Genomic DNA, 19,475 nt, shown 5'->3' on the forward strand with positions numbered 1-19,475 from the left:
AAGTATTTGTTATGTATAATTGTGTTCATATAATGTATGTAAATTATCTGAGAAATAATAAAATGTTAAAAAATATATATTATATATAGAGTATATATACACTGTCTAGTTAGGCAGTTCAGTAAACAATATTCTCTATCAATAGTAAACTAGGTCTGAAATTAAATAAACCAAAACATAAATCGGTCAAAGATCACCGATATAAACTAACAACGCCATTGAGGTTATTGGCTGCTGGAAAGCCGACGCTCTCACAGACAATCACAGAAACCGCTGATAACATTTGTCAACACCTCGATGTCCAACTATAGTTTAATATTCAGCATTTAACTGATCGTCGCGCTGGTTCATTTCTGTTTGTTGATCTAATGTTCAAGCTAAGAGATTCCTGGATTATTATGAGTCATTTTAGTCAACGAAGGCACTCTTTATGATTTATATAAACTTAAATTTTGTTACTAAATATGATGGAGGATGAAGTTCTTGTTACAAAAACTAGCTTACGTTCTTCAGAAGAACCAGACAAAGGGTGGAGTTGGATTGTAGCACTGTCATGCTTTGTGAACAATTTTATTCTAGGTGGATTTATCCGTATATCTGGAGTTTTATACGTGTCACTTATAAATATATATGAAATAGATAGAAAGGCAGCTGCAAGACCCTTTAGCATAGCAACCGCTGTGAGATGTCTCGTAGGTATGGATATGATGATTCCAATATTATAATAATAATGAAAAATTTACTTACTTTTTAAATTATGAGTTTCTAAATAAATTATATGTATCCAGATATACGCAGATTAATTTAACTGTGAGTTTAAAATTGATCCCATCGTTAATTATATTAAATATATTAAAATTTAATAAGCTTCTATTAAATCTTAAAAATTATATCAGAATTATATTTAAAAAAGATAAGATTTAATTCTAATTAAATTTTGATGATTATTTATTCATCACCATCATCATCATCAATTTCTTGATATCTCAAGGGATACACAGGTTAATATGACAATGCGAAATGATTAAGTTTACATTATTAGTAATGTTTCACCAACACATTTCCTCCAAATTAGTCTATTACATGTCACACTTTAATATTGTCACATTTCTTATTTCGGTTTCATAAGGCATTTCCGACTGAATCCACCAACCTAGATCTTGGTATTTTTCGGGGATCTCTTTCCTGCCACCTTGTTAACAAACACCTGTCCTGCTAAGCTCTCCTCTTCCATTCTATTTGTAAGTGACCACACTACATCATATTAGCACTGCTCACACATTCTTGAATGCAAACAATCTTAAGTCTCGTCCCTTTCAATTTCAAGTCTTCATTTTTAATATGATTCTGCCACTGATACCATCGGTTCACTCCCCTAATTTTTTATCAGAACCCTCATATCTGTGGTCTCTAGTCTTTGATCAAGTACTTTATTTCTGACCCAGTTATCATATCCCTAACTTAAAACTGGTTTGAATACTGATTTGTATAGAATTAATTTAGTGTTTTGACTAATTTATTTCTTATTGCACGTAAATTTATTCAGTTAGCTACCCACCATGCCAGTTTTGCTCATTCTGTTGTCTATGTCCGTATATCTGAAAACTTTATGTTTTCTTTTTACATTTTTTTAGTCTGTTCTCAAGTATGCTTAAATCTTATTTGGAGCACTTAGATAGATTCTTCTATAATTCTCATATTCAGCTTTATTCCCTTTTTTATAGATGGGAACTGTTAGCGCTCTACTCCAATCATCCGGAATTCTATCTTCTGATCAGACCCACTGAATTATGTAGTATATTCACTGCAAAATTTTCATACCTTCATATTTGAACATTCCTGGTCGAAAACCATGTACTCCAGCTGCTTTCCACATTTCAAGCATTTAAAAGCTTTTTCTAAATCAGAAATGTACTTCTGACTGGGCACTCCTCTTCAAAATTTTCAAGAGGTGTACTTTGCTCCCAGATTTGTTTTTCAAACATGTCCCATACATTCTCATTGGGGTTCGGGTCCAGACTTTGTGGTGGTTAGGGAAGATGGTGGAAGCAGCTGTTATGCTCGTTAAACCACTGCTGAACAATTCCTGTGCGATATGGACAGTAGCAGCTGCTAGACACCTGCTAGACAAACTGTTAACATTGCAGAATGGATTTGATTGGCAACACTGTTCAGGTATTGCTTGGAGGACACTCTACCTTCCAGAAACCAGGGGACTCGTTCCATACCAGTAGAATATGTCCCACACCATGACACCACCTCCAGAATCTTGAATTGTGTTTGTAAGGCGAGCCATGGCTTCATAGGACTCCTTCCAAACTGTCTGGCTACCGTTGGTACAGAACAAGGTGTACTGTGACTCATCGGATCACGTGGCTTTTTCTAGTCTTTCATTTTCCAGTGACGGTGTTTCCTGACACCACTGTAGACGAACTTTCCAGTTCTTTGCAGAAACCAGATTCCCGTATAGGCATGCAATATCGATCGTTACTTTTTGTTTAATGAGTGAAAAGTCAGACAACCGTTTTAGAAGTATACCCGGCGGGTCAACAGCTAAAATTTGCCAGCTGGTCCGTTTCTCTTCTGTTTCACTATCTCACATTATCTATTTACCTTCGTCTTCACTTTGATGAATCTCCGCGCCAGTTTTATACGTAATAGGCTAATGATGTGGGATTTGAACCCACACAATAAATTTATTTATATATTATATTTATTATTGTGTAGAAACAAATGGTATTTCTTGTTCGAGGTGTTTTCAGACTTATTTGAAAAAACAAACAAGCTAGACGTATGAAGATTAATGTCATTGAATTTATTATACTCTATATATTATATCTTATTATATCCGAGACTCGGAAGTTCAGGTGGTATAGAGGAGATATTTGGTCGGAAAGACTCGGATTCCAATCCGGTTTACGACGTAAGGAATGGATTATCAGTTGTTTTCAATCAAATAGTGAATTATTAGGGTCTCATACGGTAATAGAAGGTATTTTTCTTCCAGAAACTTGGGTTTCTCATCCTTCAGAATAAACACGCCAGCATTTTAAACCCAGTTTTATAAACATAAAATGCAGTACTTAACTCTTATCAATTATTATTATTAATTTAGGTCATTATTTCAGAATTTTTAGTTCTTTTTTATATGCTGATTTAGGCCCACTTGTTGGTGTTTTGGGTGAACGATTTGGAGTTAAAAACGTAGTTGTTGTGGGAGGTTTAATTGCTTCAACTGGAGTAGCACTCTGTTATTTATCACACAGTATTCTCTGGATTACGTTGTTCTGGGGAGTTGTTTATGGTAAGTCGTCTTTATTTCATTCTTAACAAGTTTTTTCTTTTCTTTTTTTAATCAACACGACAGTTTTATGTTTGTTTTTTTTTTTTCATTTTTATGATGTCACTTTTTTCCTCATGCCATCTATGAAATATTGTAAACATTCATAATTCGAGTTTTCAAAACACAACATGGCACCTTTCAAGCCACTTCAGAACTCCAATCCGCAATATTCTTTCACCTGGCGATTAAATTATCTACCACCTAAGATCCTGTTCTAGAGAAGACCAAACCAAATCTTTTGACATCTGATCGATCTCAAGTTGATCCATTGAACCTGTTTTTGAGCTTTCTAAAGACCAGTAAATTTTAATTTTGGTACAAGATAGGATGGCCTTGGTGACTGACAACAGAGTATCGATGAAATATCACTACGTTCGTTGCGTGAAACATAAGTTCCCCATAACGGTTTTGAATTCATGAAGATATTCGAAATTCTAGATGCAGAGAGCAGAAACAAGAAATAACATCGGAAGTATGAGAGCAGATCTACCTTTATCCTGAGACATATCGGGAAATGCTTGAATATCTGATTGTCTATCACAATCTATTCTTTCGCCGATTCCGTTCGTCCTGTACATCAATTACCTTCTCCGTTTCACTGGAAGCAATTTCGTTCGTGGTAGTACATTATATTTCTCTTTCTTATTTAACAGACTTTGCACTACGCAGATGAGCACAAATTCTAGAATATCTATGGCTGCAACCAATTCTGATTCTTAAATCATATTTCAGTGGGAAGACAAGTAACACCCGAAGAAAACGTTCTTCCTGTTGTTTGAAAGTACCCAAATAGATTTTTTTTTGCCAAACACATCACATCACGAGTATAACTTCGTATGAATATTTTTAAAAAAAATAGGTTTTCGGCTTCTCTCTACACTGTTTGATATTAAATTCTAGCTATTTATAGAAATCATAAGTCCTTTTCCAATTAAATCCTTTATCACAGTTGTAATAGTATTCCTAAGAGCTCTGTAAAATCTTTGGCGTGTTTCTTCTAGCCGGCTTGTCTATTTCTCAGGATGAAAAACCTGAGAAATAGAGCTTTTCCAAATCCCTTTCCCAAAACCCCCACATTAGACATGCTAACTGATCTTCATTGGAAAATCTCTTGTCCTGGACGACATTCGAACCTGTGTTTGTTGGGAAAGGAAATATACGCATTCCATATATTAATATAGCTTTTGTAGGAGCAGGAAGACATTATGTTTTTTCAAGATGCTCCAGTAATTTTACTAAAAATATGAAAAGTGATACAACATTCGATTTAGGAATCAGAATTACGTAATTTATATACAGAATACATACAGAAAAAATTAAGTTATATATATATATATATATAATATAGATATGGATGTGGATATAGATATATATATATAATATAGATATATATATAATATAATATAGATATGGATGTGGACGACCACATGTCGTCCACATCCATATCTTGCAATTTAGGCACAAAAAACTGGATTATCCTGTCGCGATAGCGAGCACCATTAACTATTATTGCCTTACCAGCCGCATTTTCGAAGAAGAATGAACCGATGATGCCTCCAGCCCAAAATCCGCACCAAACAGTGACACGTTGTGGATGCATTTGTTTCTCAACAATCACTCGTGGATTTCCTGAACCCCAAATGCGACAATTTTGTCGATTAACGAAGCCATCAAGATGAAAATGAGCCTCATCGCTGAAGATGATTTTGTTCGAAAAATAAGCATCCACTTGTTGTCGTTCCATAATCCATTCAACGAACTCTCTTCGCTGTGTGTGGTCCTTTTTAATAACCCTGAACTGTCAGCTGTCACGCTGTCTTTTTTTTCTCGTCGGCAACACTTTACCGCACAAATGGCGCTAAATTTAAATCTTGCGTGAATTTTGGGATACCCTGTATATATCAAATAACACAAAATGCTTATAGACTAAAAATTTTCTATCCTATAATAAGTTTAGGAGTACACCATTTGTTTGTTAATATAGTTAATATACTGTGCTGGTATTGCTTCATTTTGTCAAACAATTTATTCCAATCATTTGCTTTATAAATCTCGCAATTGTTTGTTAATACAGTAGTTATTTGGTATGAGGACAGGTACTTTCAATTTATCTAAGAAGAACTTAAATGACTGCTTCCAGTTTCTGAAATAGTTACTTCCTGATAATTCCAGAAGTTCATATTTTGTTTGTTAAATACAAAGCCATTGAGGTTAATTATTTTAGAAGCGCCACTCAAAATGTAAGAACTGTAGTCGATTGTTGGAAAGATTTGTGATTTGTATAGAGATAATAGATGGTCACAGTTAGTTACAATAAAGTCTTGATCGAAACAGTTATTCTAAGTTGGATATCTTCTAGCATCGTGTATAACAGCAAAATTATGCACAAACACTAATTTGTGCATACGTTGGCACAAATATGTCAAAGAGAGTGTAGTTCGGAATACGAAGGTAAGTAGTGCTTCAGGAGGTTGAACTTTATTTTTTTCGTGAGGAAGAAGAATGTATGATTTTAAAAACTGGGAGTGAAAATGAACCTTTTTCAAATTGGATTTAAAACCAAGTATACTTGTGATGTGAATCTGTAAGGCTTCGATAATATTTACTTTTTTTATCGGCATATATTCTATTGCACTTTGACTTTTCATAACTGATAAGTTCAGGTGGACAAGTATTGTATAGTAATGGATTTCTTATTAAGTCATACAATGGAGAATTTTACTGAATTCCTCAGCAAATATTGCCTTTGCATGTCCTTTCAATATCTCAACAGGGATTACATCTAGGGACTTTGAGAGAGGACATGAAACAATTACTGAAAGTAGCAAAAGAAAAGAGTGAAAGAGTTAAGATAGTGAGTCTGTTCCCTCGTTATGACAGAGTAGAGTTGAGAAGAAGGGCCATAATAGCGAATGACTCGATGCATAGGTTATGCAGAAGGATTGGTGTGGAGTTTGTGAATGTGTGAGTGAGTTGATGGCCGAAAGAACTTATACAAGGAGGATGGTTTGCACTTGAATGGATTTGGTGTGCAGAGTCTAGAAAAAATATTGATGAATGAAATGAAAGCGAATGTGCAGAATCAGGGGAAACTAAAGCTTTTAGGGGGAGGTTTAAGCTGTTGAGTGGATATGCAGACATCAGTGAGGCGGTTGGGTGTAAGAATGTGTATAATATGCCTGAGTTATTACCAATGGTAACAAACCGTAATGGGATAGTAAGTATAAAGTGTCAAGTTAGAGGTGGGCCACAGGGGCTTTTGCACTTTATTTACACTGATATCAGGGGCATTAGGAACAAGCAGAGATAATGTTTGGCATTGGACGGCTCATCGTAGCCAAATAAGGTTATTGGAATTAGTGAGACATGGCTAACGGAAGATGATATAGCTAGTGGGATAGAATGTGAAGGGTATAGTGTGTTCAGGAAGGATGCAAAGAAAAGAATGGGGGAGGAGTGTTATTGTTGATAGCCGAGAAATCGCAACAAATGAGAAGTTCGACTGCAGGACAATGAAAATAGCACATCTGAGACTATGGTGTGAGATTGAGGCCAGCAGAACAAAAATACAGTTGGATGCTGCTGTAGACCAGGGGATGTAAAAGATGATGGAGGTAGTATGCATTGGCAAATAGACTCAAAGAGTGGAGGACAGGTAATTATCATGGTGGATTTCAACTTGGTGACATAGATTGGAAGGAGGAGAGGACATATGGAATGACATGGATTTTATGCAGTTGCTAAGGGATAATTACCTGAGACAGCATGTAATGTAGTACACTAGGGGTTCGAGAGTGTTCGATCTAGTAATTACATCATAGAATTTGTCTATAACGATTATGACCACGTTGCCACCAACTGGTGAGAGTAATCGTATTGGATTGACCTGGTAGGTGGCTAAATGTGTGGAATCTCCAATTAAAACAGGTATATGTGGAATTACCGGGTTGGTAAGTATGATAAGCTTAGGGGGGGGGGATTGCTTGGATCAGTGCCATGGCATGTAAAACTGCAAGGGGATATTGATAGTGCACGGGAAGTGGTAAAGAAGTGTTTAAGGGAGGTAATGGCTGCCTGCATATCTAGAGTCAGGAGAGTAATGGATGAATAACACTATCAAGCTGTTGCTGCAAAAAAAAAGAGAAAGAAGCAGTTGTGGAGGGAATTTAAGGAGAAAGGTGACCTGCAGGCACATGAACAGTGCAATAAATTAGCAACAATGCAGGCTAAAGAGAATCCCAAACAGTTATTTCAATATGCTGCAAGTAAAAGAAAAAATGCATATGGCAGAATGATTTTAAGGAATTCTGATGGTAGGAAGGTAACTGAATCAGTCGAAATATTAGTCGAAATAGTATCCAGGCAGTGATATTGCATAAATGAGGAAACCGATGGCATATAGGTGAATGAAATGGAAGTGAATAGCATATTACAGAACCTTAATGTGAATACATATGTGGGATTGAATGGTATACCAGCTCGATTCTTACGTGAAGCAGCAAAGGAATATGGTCAGTGTCCTTGACCATATTGTTTAATCTAATTCTCAGCTGTGGGTTAGTCCCAAGAGTGTGGAAAGAGGGGGAAATAATTCAATTGCAGAAAGGAGGCTCCAAGACTGCTGTAGCAAATTACCGACCAATCAGCATATCAGGAGTCATTGTCAAAGAATTGGAGAAGTTGGTCAAGAGCAAAACACAAGAATGGATAGATGGAAATGTGATACTGTATTGGGGTCAACATGGATTTGTGAAGGGTAGATCAGTAACTTGTTCACGTTTTGTAATACAGTGACAGCTGAATTGGATAAGGGTAACTGGTGTACAGTGATATTGCTGGACATTGCAAAGGCCTTTTGCAGGATACCATATGGAATTCGAATCAGTGAACTGCAGCACATGAGGATGGATATAGGGTTGGTGAGATGGAAGGGAGGGAGGGTGGTTGATGGAAAGATATCAGAGAGTAGTTTATTCAGGAGTAGAGTCCAAAAGAAGGCCTGTGACTAGCACTTTGCCCCAAGGTTCTGTTCTTGGGCCACTGCTATTTAATTGGTTCATTAATGATACAGGAAAGCATTTGAGAGGAACTGTTCAGTTATTTGCGATGATGCAAATTTGGGTAGAACAATTGTTAATACTGATAATGTTAAACTGTTGCAGGATTATTTGAGTAGACCGGAGTCTGGGCATAGTAGAATGGATATCAGTTTAATGTGGAAAGTGTAAGGTTATGCATTTTGGGGTGAAACGATTATCAGCGGTATACCACATTGCTAGAACCTTAAGTTAAAGTTTAAAGCGGTTAAAGCATCTCATCAGATCACTTGGTTACTGTAGAATATTTTGACGAGTAGAGACAAGCAGGTTATTGTTCCTCTTTATCAAGCCTTGATAAGACACCATTTTAATGCGCGCAGATCTAGGAGTCAGGGTTTCTTGATGATGAAGAGGTAGTAGAGAGGTCCAGAGGCGCGTGACCAAGATGGTTGCAGATCTATGGAATGAACCTTATGAGAACTGGTCAAAGATTTGTGGGTTACAGAAACTGGTTGATAGGAAAAAAGGGGTGATATGTTGAGACATTCAAATTACTGAGGTTTTACAAGATTAATTCAGTTGAAAGATTAATTCAGAGTGACCAAGATGGTAGCAGGTCTATGGAATTAACCTTACCAGAACAGGTTGAAGTTTTGTGGGTTACAGAAACCGGCTGATAGGCAGAAAAGGGGACGATAGGATTGAGGACGATATGATATCAAATTAGTGAGGGCATTTTTAGAAGATTAATTAGAGGAAAGTTTTCAGAACAGGTGTGGTGGTGGGAGAACTAGGGGCCATCCATGGAAACTGAGCAAGAGTGTAGTTAGTAAAGGTGTTAGAACTATATTTTTTACTTGTAGAGTGGTGAATGAAGGGAATAAGTTGCCAGATTCTGTTGTAGGTGTCAAGACTGTGAATGAGTTCAAAGTAAAGTATGATAGATACTGTGCAAATGCTGAATAGTTCTTGATATGATGTTTAGGGACTCACTCGATGAGTCTAAGGACTCCTTGGAGTTTCCCGTAATAATAATAATAATAATAATAATAATAATAATAATAATAATAATAATAATAATAATAATAATAATAATAATAATAATAATAATAATCTAGTTACACCTGGAAAACTAGGCATAATTATGGCAACAAATTGATTGACCCAACAGCTTCCTAAAGTGACTAGGTCCAGTCCAGTATAGTATCTTAGAAGGCAGTTTATGGAATAGCCGTTTTAAAACTGTTCCTACCTTTTAAAACAAAACTGTTGGTTATCTACATGATGTTTAATGTAATTCTGAAAATTTTATTTGTGTAGCTTAAGGAATGAGGAAAGTATCCCCGGCTTCACTTTTGAATGAAATTCAAGCTTCCAGTAATCAAAGGTGATATTTCACCAGGCTATAAAATTTATACACATATACTGGCCACTGAAGCACCCGGGATATCTCACCTTTTGAGGAACCACTCAGCTCTGCTGTTTTCAAAATCGTGACTCCAGCCAGACGGGCACACACAATGAGCCCTTTATCGAAGTCCGAAGATTCTTTGTTTTTCCAATTGTGATCAACACTGTTAACGATTACTGACCAGTACCCATTCTTTAGGATTCGTGGTAACACACGCAACCGAGTATTTTTCATATTCGCTGCGTAAGGGACGTTTACGTACATCTGCATAAAGATTTGTAATTCAGTGGTCGGTATGTGTATCATCTAGTGATGCCTAGCACTACAGAGGTTTGCTCTTTCTTCAGAGGAATGTGGATGACACATCATATACCTGCCTACGTTATTTCACTTCCGGATAGTTTCTTAATCTAATTATCTAAAGTCTGTTGGTGAGAGAATATAACCAGTGCTGATAACAAGCCCACGAAACCAAACTTCTGTAGAAATCGAACCCTCCTCGGGTCTAGCCTCCTCAAGCTTCAAGTTTCCATTGAATTTCATCCATTTTGGAGTACTCCACTTGGTGGTGGTGACCAGAACATCAATTCTAACAGCGTCTTAGACGTCTGTGATTCGGCCCTAGATACTGCAATCAGACATGCTTGGGCATTCCTCCATTAGATTTAGGCTAAATTACACTTATTTGCTTATATATGAATATAACACTGCTCATTTGGTGATTCTTGATGCTACAGCTTCGATTTCTCTAAAAAAGTCAAACACAATTACTTTCTTATTTCATTTCTCAAAATCTAAAGTTCAATGTAAATTTTAAAGAAATAGAAATAAAACAGCCATAGCTAAAGATGGCTTCTGGAAAAATAAGGATTTGCTCAGAAGGTCTGTAGGTATCGAGACAAAGAAAAGAATGATAAAAACATTAGTTTGACCAGTTTTCACATATGAAAGTGAGACCTGGGTATTCAAGAAGATAGTACGACAACATATAATGGCCTTTGATATGTGATGCTATAGGAGAGCTCTGAAAACCTCATGGACAGATTACACAACAAATACAGATGTCTTACAGAGAATGAAAACAGAGAGATCTTTATTACAGGAAATGATCCAGAGAAAGTTGAGATTGGCAGGACCATGACCATGACCATGACAGGTTCAGCAGGACAGAGGATACCAACAGTTTTAGAAGGATAAAATATGGGAAAAGGATCAAAAGGTAAAAAAACAAACAACATAGTTTGAAGACATAAGGTCATGGACAGGATCACGTCTATGCAGAAACAAAAAGGATAGCCATCGACAGAGAGAACTGGAAGGACATGGTGATGTACCCTCTGACTCAGGAAGCTACATGAAGAAGAAGAAAGTTCAGCAACAATTACTCGCTTAAGAAATTAACAGTAATCGATTATAATTACTTGATCATGTAAATCGAATAACAAAATTACTTGATAATATTATATTATTAATATTAATATGAGCAAGTGATTTTGTAATTAATTAGAATTAATAATAACGGTCAAAGTTGTATATTAAAATTATTTCAATGTGTAATAAATCAATGTGTTAAAAGTACATTTATTCTGTTTGTTTTTTTAAGATACTCATATGTTCTAATTTATTCTTCATTTCTTTTATGCTATAATATCCTTTTTTAGGATTAGGGTTTGGGCTAAGTGGAATTCTACCCATGGTTTCCTTAAATCAGTACTTCGTTAAATACCGAGCGACAGCATCCGGATTTGCCTTCGCAGGAGGTTCTGTTAGTGGTTTAATACTTCCAATACTCATCGATGTTTCTATTGAAACGTACGGCTTACAAGGAACATTTTTCATCCTGAGTGGCATAGCAATGCACCTAGTTCCATCAGGAATGTTGCTCAGAACTCCTTCGTGGATCAAGAAAAGAAATAAAGAAAGTAGGCCTTCGGATGAGGATAACAAGAGGAAAAGCAGTGCTTATCCTGGGAAAAAAGTTGTTGTTCCTAAGGAATCATCCCCAATCCACAATGACCATATTTCGTATGGAACTTCTTCTCACTGTTTGCTATCCGAACAAGAAGTGACGAAACAGAAGGGACGAAATATTTTTAAAGACTTGCTTCGATTTTTCAGTAAGCCATTGTTCGTTTCCATAGGTATTACTCAAGGTGGGTTTGGTTTCATATTCCTCACTGTATCCACGATCATAGTAGATGTCGGAATGGACAGAGGAATACCAGAAGTAACAGCTAAATACCTCATCTCGGCTTTTTCTTTGAGTGACCTACTGGGACGTATCTGCTTTGGATGGGTGACGGATCGAGGTTTCATGACCATAAAGAATTTTATGTGCACTACATTCGTGTTGGTAGGAGGAACCATGCTTGGATTTGTGTGTTTAAAAGAATTTGTAGGGCTTCTTTCTATGGCTGTTTGTTTCGGCATGATTGAAGGAGCGATGAAAGTCACGTATTCGGTTCTTGTAGCTCATTATATGCCGAATGAACAAGCAATTTCCATGGGCTCAATAGCTTTCATTTCTGGATTGGCCTTCTTAGGTGTTCCACCTGTTATTGGTAAGTATCCTAATAGTGGAAACGATATTTTATTTATGCCAGTGATGTTTCTGTTGTCAATTTATTAACCACAATCAAAATATACTTGCTGATAGAAGCGTAGATTATCTTCCATTATAATAGCACATCACGATAAATAAATTGCGACTTAGTCCGCATTTCGCCCCTTTTTCCAGCGGACCTAGAGAAGGCGTTCGACAGTGTAAAGAACAATAGTAATAATTAAAAAATATTTAAGAAAACGTCAATCGCTGTAAACTGATTTTTGTCAGAGCCCATTCCAGTGCTCAAATGGCTCAATAAGTCTGCCTCCGTGAGCCTTCTTCTTTTCTTTCTAGTACTAGAACGTTTTTTTTATGCAAAATTGGCGAGGCCCACGTGGTGCGAAGAAAGCCTATGCTCAAGACTCAAAAGGGAGTTAAGATGTCACGTAAGCTGACATTGTCGTCTGAATCTTCCGGGATTTCGACTCCATGCACACATTCTTTGGTATACTGAGTAGTTTCGGAAGTCAGTTTTTGTTTAACTGATCCAGACAAAACTCAGGTTAAATTTTTCGAAACTATAAAGGCTAATAATCTTCCATATGATTCTACACCATTAAGGAGAGGTCTGTAATAATACTAGGATTCCTAGCAAGCCCTTTTTGAACATCCAAAAACTACTTAATTTCTATACTGAAAAAGCTAAATCAAATTATTTGCCGTTTAATGAGAAAGCAATGGTAATCAAAACAATTATAGTACCCGCATAGCTAATATTAATATTACAAACATCACTGAAGCACATTTATAGGCATCTGATTGATTACTTTCGAAGTTATAGAAAACACGAAGTTCTTAGAACTTTTCTTCAACTCCCCTCGACGCAAGGATGTTAAACGCCTTATATTAAAATACTCATCTACTACCAACACGGTTCGAACCATACGGAAAGTAAAGTATCAAATTACAATTCAGGTATTCCAATTAAGTATTTTTAGGATATTTCTTGCCTTGTTTCGAGACCAGAGGTCCCCCCGTGGTCCATGTGCGGAGGTGACTCCAGAATGTCAGAACTTTACAGGTAACATAATCAAAACACTTTCAAAACACTTTTAGTAGTGGAATTCGGGTGCTTCAGTTAACACCGACTACAGTTATTACTGGAAACTATTTGACTATTTTGGTTTCGAAACACACTGGATCTAGTCATAAATGAAGAGTTGCTCTTCAGAAAAAGTTGGGAACAACCATTTCACTTGGAGTTTGCTTGGAGGATCCCTTACGGCCGACTTCTCCTGAAATTGATGAAATCGCTGTACCGACCTTGACCATGCGATCCTATACTGCGATTGTTAAGGAATCGAAAAGTAGGGCATCTCTTTTATCACTGCCCATCAGCGCAGAGCATTTGTCAGGGAGTTGGCTGAAGTGCTTAAGAATACCAATACTAACATTTTCGAAAGTGATCCTACTACGGTTTTCGCCTCTGGTGAAGGAAAGGAAAATAGAATTTGCATCGAATTAAGAGCTGCTTCTATGCATATCTAGCTCGTTTCTTGAAACAGGAGAGATACTAGTTTAGATAACATCGATTCTTAAGGAAAGAGCGTTGGCCATCAACAGTATGCCACATCGTACAAAATAAAATTCAAGTCAGCATTTATCTGCAAATATCAGTGCTTTTATACGGTTTTATTGTATCTTGCACTATTCATTTTATGTTCATTTTATTTAATAGTAAGTTAGGAGACTAAAGGACTGTCGATGTGCAATATATAGCCTCTCGCGGTATAAAGTTATTCCAACCCTTCTACGACATAGCATTTTTCTACAAACAGGGCTCTGGCGAATCTGACGATTATTGACTCCGCAAAAAGTATCACTTCTCTAATTGGAGGAAATGCTGACTAGATTTCTGGGTGGTAGATGAAACATCTACCACCCAGATTTCATCTCCCGGTATCTCACTACCTTGCTTATTAGAGACCTGAAATGACTGCAGCCATGTTTAGTCACTAGAGTAAGGCTTCCTGTTTCTGTTACCCTCCTCTAACTCTCTCTCTCTCTCTCTCTTCCTACATTCAGTAAGAGTGATACTCTCAATGACATACCAGTCATACTGCAGGGTGGCCAGCCCCTGCTTAGTGCATGGGATCCAACCAGTTAGAAACCAATCTGGAGCCTAACCTATCAGCTAGCGTTAAATCATGCAGCCACGTATTTTGACAGTTCCTGACTGGAGGGAGACCAACTGCTGTGGCTGAGAGGGAACTGTTGAATCACTTATGGACAGAAGACCAAGTTCCTTCTCTGTTGCAATATATTTGCGAGTCTAATCACTTCTCACCGCATGCCCAACTTCCTTTTTATCTCTTCCTCACCACACACAATGGATCACAATCCAATGAAATGCGATTTTACTGCGGATTATACAAATTCTTCTACAAAAATTAATTCAAAAATCACAAAAAAATATCTAATCAAAAATCATAAAAAATTCAGAAAAAGTCCAACCGATAACTGTCCCCCAATACAACCCATTAACATTAATTCTCATAAAAAAGTTTCTGCGTGTACTTCACCAATATCTGTGACTGTTAGCAATATACACGATGTGCACCTCTACTTACAGTCATGTAAATCAGAATTACTATTCCTATCATCCCCCTCCGAACTAGTAACTTCAACAACTACTATCCACCTCAACCCAAACTACACATTACATAGTTCTTTCTGCCAGAAGGGCGACACTTGTTCATACATCATAACTAATATGCCATGCCAGGGATTGCAAAACCTCAAATTGCACTGTTTGATCTGTTTTGGCTCAAAATTTCCCTATCAAATCAACTTGACATTTTCATATATCCTCTCTATCGCTCTCCATACTCCGTAAACCATTTTGACGTTTTTCATCTCTCTCTCTCTCTCTCTCTAAAGCTCAACTTTCTACAGTGGAAATACCCAATAGTGAGGTCATCCTTCTTAGGAACTTCTCAACGTTCGCAAATCATATTGGCTTCCGATCTTTAGTTTCACCGATCAAGCACGCAGGTAGGCTGAGGTGTTCGTCATTAGCAGTAGCCTAACAGATATCATCAATCTCCCCAACGGAATACCCGACAATCTCCCCCCCCCCCTACAATTTGCAACAAACTTGACCTCTGCCGAGCAAGCTCTCCTTCCAAGTATATTGTGGATGTCAGCTCTCCTCTTGGTAACTCTGATTACAACCATACAAGTCTCTTTTTGCAGAACAATCCTTCATTCCCAAGTTCTCAATATTATGTCCTTTGGCACAACAAATGATTTCTCACTACTTCTTTGGTCGTTTCCAAATGCGACCTCCGCGACTTCTATTCCTTCATTTCATGGCATGACTACTGCTTCAGTTCTTTTGATCCATACACCTGCTCAGACCGAATAACAAAAAGCATCCTTACAGGAATGGGGGCTTTCATCCTTTATTCCACTTCATGCAAGCACTGGTTCTCAAAAAGTGTGCAAAGTGCAATAAAAAAACCTCTCCATATAAAGAATGGCCCAATAATAAAACTACAGCTGCTCACTCCGCTGCAGCTCTCAACATCTGTAAAAATCATCACCAAATCTAAATCAGACCTTGAAAGGGCCAAATGCTCCAAACTCACCTTCTGCTCAAATGGTAGTGGGCACTTCTGATCCACTGGATACAATTTTTGCCCACTCAGGTTTCCACTATTCTCACATCCAGATGGTACTGTAGTTACTTCACCTAAAGACAAGGCCGGCTTAATGGCATCATTCTTATCTTCCGATCCCAACACTGATGAGCTGGGAAAAGTTACCTTAACTCCACCACCAACGGCTCTCCGTATCACCCATAGTCTTCCTCCAGAAAGAAATCAGAAGAATCCTTAATAACTTGAATACAAACAAAGCATCTAGTCCTGATGGTATCCCGCTTTCTGTGATACAATTTCGTGACCAAGAACTAACGCCTATCCTGTATCGCCTTAATCTGTCTTATTCAACTGGCTTTACCCTACAACATGGAAATAGAAAAGGTGATTAACGTCAACCTATAAACTATAGTCTAATTGCTCCCATTTCTGTTTTTTCTAAAATCATGGACAAGGTAATCAACAACTAACTTTTGAATCACCTAGAGACCCACCTATTAATCAGTGACCAGCAGTACGAGTTCTGCCACTCGTGATCTACAGCTGATCATCTTGCTTTCACCACCCATGTCTGGACTCAAGCCATGAAAAACTTTGGAAGAACTCATGGGGTCGCCCTCGATTTCAATTCAAAGGCATTGGATCGAGTTTGGAACAGTGGCCTACTCACCAAACTACCATCCTATGGTCTGCCTTCCCATTCAGTAACTGGATCACCAACTTGCTCATTGGTTGCTCACTACGTGTCATGGTGGACGGCTTCCTCTCCTGATTTCCTCATCAACGCAGGAGTACCCCAGGGTTCCGTTCTTTCACCCATTCTCTTCATCTTGTGAACAGAGGTCTTATATATGACCTCTGTTCAAAAGAAGCTCAATCCTATTCATAGCTTTGCTGATGACTACACTTCATTCATACTTTTCATTCGACAAACCTTGTATTGCTTAAGTATTAGAATTCTCAAGATCCACCACAAACAGCAGCCTGAACCTCTGTCTTCTAAAGAGCTCACTTCCTCCTAATCCTCCTTACTTTTAGCAATACTGAGATATCCAAACACGATCAGATTTCTCTTCTTGGACTGACGTACACCTCCAATCTTTCCTGGCACAATCACATTTCAACTATAGCTTCTACAGCAGCCAAACACTTTGTGTACGTTTAAGCACAAGACACTACTTCACACCTTCACAGCTGCTAACTGTATACAAATCCTAACTACGCCAAGGCCATAAAATATTGCTCCCATATTTAGGGTGGCGCACTAAAATCCTCTGTAAAATATTGCTCAGTTCTATCCAGAAGAGGGGAATCCTGATAATAATGATCTCTCTCTCTCTCTCTCTCTCTCTCTTTCTCTCTTGCACGCACGCGCACGCACACACACACACACACACACACACACACACACACACACACACACACTTAAATCCATCCCTCTCTCTCTCACAGACGTTCAGGTTCTACCTTGTGCCTTTTTCCACTCTGATGAAATAGCCACTATTATACACCCACTCTCCTCCAAAACCGATAAAATAAGAGCCACTGCTAATAAATTCCGTGTGATAAATTCCTTTACAGTTGTGTAAATAAATAATAAATATTTTCAAAATTAATTTCATATTTTAAAAATATTTAATTTTATTCATTTTAATTAGATTAGAATTTCGAAAATATTTATTTGCATTGCAGGGTACTTCAGAGATACTATGGGGTCTTACGATCATCTTTTCTATCTTCTGGCGGGCATTTCTGGATTGTGTGCCCTGTTATGGGCTCTGGAACCGCTACTGAAGCTATGCCAACCACCTTCTAAGTACCGCCAGCTGGATCAGGAGCAACGTCCTTGTTGAATAAAAATGTGTATGAAGTCTAACAATAAAATAAACGAATTTTTTCATGACTAAAGGTTAGCGTGTGATCAAGTACTCTTCTTCTAATCTTCTGCTTAGTTGTCGCTGGTATATCTGGGGGAAAAATGCTTCGAAATACGTTTTTTAAAAGATCCTTCAACGAAAGCTTCAAAGTTTGAGATCTCAATGAAAATTTATCTTCAGAATATGAAAAAGTCACATGAGAAGTGATCATCTGATGAGTAAGTAGAGTAGAAGTTTCAATGCTGATACGGGTTTGGTTTTTGTTCAAAAATGAATGTAAAAATAGATGTGCGGAAAGCCCATTATTGTGATGCAAATTTTCCTCTTTGGGCAATGCGGTCGTTCTATATAATTTTTGTTACATGCGTAAGCCGTGAAAGTTATTTTAATAAAGTCTTTGTGTTTCAGAGGATGCGCAGTTGTGAACATTTAATAGATTAAAAGTATAATAATTTATCGAATGTCTATTATGAAGAAAAAACTATTTATTATTCTTATGCGTATAAACGTATATGCAGATAATAACAACATCAGTAAAATTTGTCAACTACTAAGAAGTAGGTCTTGAAACGGAAGTATTCATTTCCTCCTCACCCCCCCCCCTTCATCCCAAGGCGTTCAAATTTATCATCATAGACATAAACATGATCTCTAATACACTTCGGAGTTGTTAGATGAACTTTCAATAAATTTGAAACATGAATTTGGATAATAAGTTAATTCATACCTTTGCTAATCTAGATGTACTTAAATTTTTAATAAACAGCTGATAGTAATAATTTTTTTTTTTTCAAATTCAGTATCTTTGTTAATATTTCTGGTTATTGACTAATATACAGCAAACCTTCTGAGTAAATTTTACAATTTTCTTTGGCAACACTACAACAAAACCTAAGTAATGTATACATGCATTTTATTTTGTGCAATGGTTTGCTGTTATTAGTTTTTAATTATTTGTGATGAACATTCATACTATTTTTATTTTATTATATAAAATTAATTATTTTATTTTAAAATTAATTATTTTATTTTAAAATTAATTATTTTATTTTAAAATTAATTATTTTATTTTAAAATTAATTATTTTATTTTAAAATTAATTATTTTAAAATAATTATTATGATTGTTTTTAAGTATTATAATAATCTACGTGAGTTTATTTTAATTTATTATAATTAATAGATGAAATTAAGTAGTTGAAATAACTTGCATTGAAAAATTCGATTACTTTGAAAAAGTAGTTGAATTACACCATTGTACTACGACTGTTTCGTTTTGTTTTGATAATACATTCACAAATGTATTCACTCGATACTTCTGTTAAGTTTATACGATTTTGGATAGCTACAGTTTAGTTGAGTGATTTCATATCGCAATCCATTAGGTCCTTGTAACTGAATATTTATTTCAGGTTTAATACGCAGTAACAAAATGAAAAACACACACATGCTGTATGCATTAATTATTTTTGCATCCTGTAAAAATAATAATTTTTTTTTCTTTACAATTACAAGATTCATTATCATAAAAAGTATTTACACCTATCCAGACATCATACTTTCAGTTATTTAGGCCCACTGGTCCATTTTGGTGTCATT

General features: G+C 36.7%; 1 protein-coding gene across 1 annotated transcript in view; it reads left to right on the forward strand.

Moving 5' to 3' along the window:
- Positions 1–2,039: 2,039 nt before the first annotated feature.
- The window catches only part of LOC150109966 (monocarboxylate transporter 9-like), a 63,607-nt gene continuing 46,171 nt past the window's right edge, over positions 2,040–19,475 (forward strand). Inside the window, exons 1-3 of the mRNA XM_090400564.1 lie at positions 2,040–2,175; positions 3,161–3,304; positions 11,455–12,354. Coding sequence (XP_090256690.1) covers positions 2,040–2,175; positions 3,161–3,304; positions 11,455–12,354 — 1,180 coding nt within the window. The remainder of the gene's footprint in view (positions 2,176–3,160; positions 3,305–11,454; positions 12,355–19,475) is intronic.

Source organism: Typopeltis vanoorti, chromosome 1 (genome assembly GCF_054136105.1).
Source record: "Typopeltis vanoorti isolate ZY-2024b chromosome 1, IOZ_Tvanoo_1.0, whole genome shotgun sequence".
In the NCBI taxonomy this organism is placed as follows: Eukaryota; Metazoa; Arthropoda; class Arachnida; order Uropygi; family Thelyphonidae; genus Typopeltis; species Typopeltis vanoorti.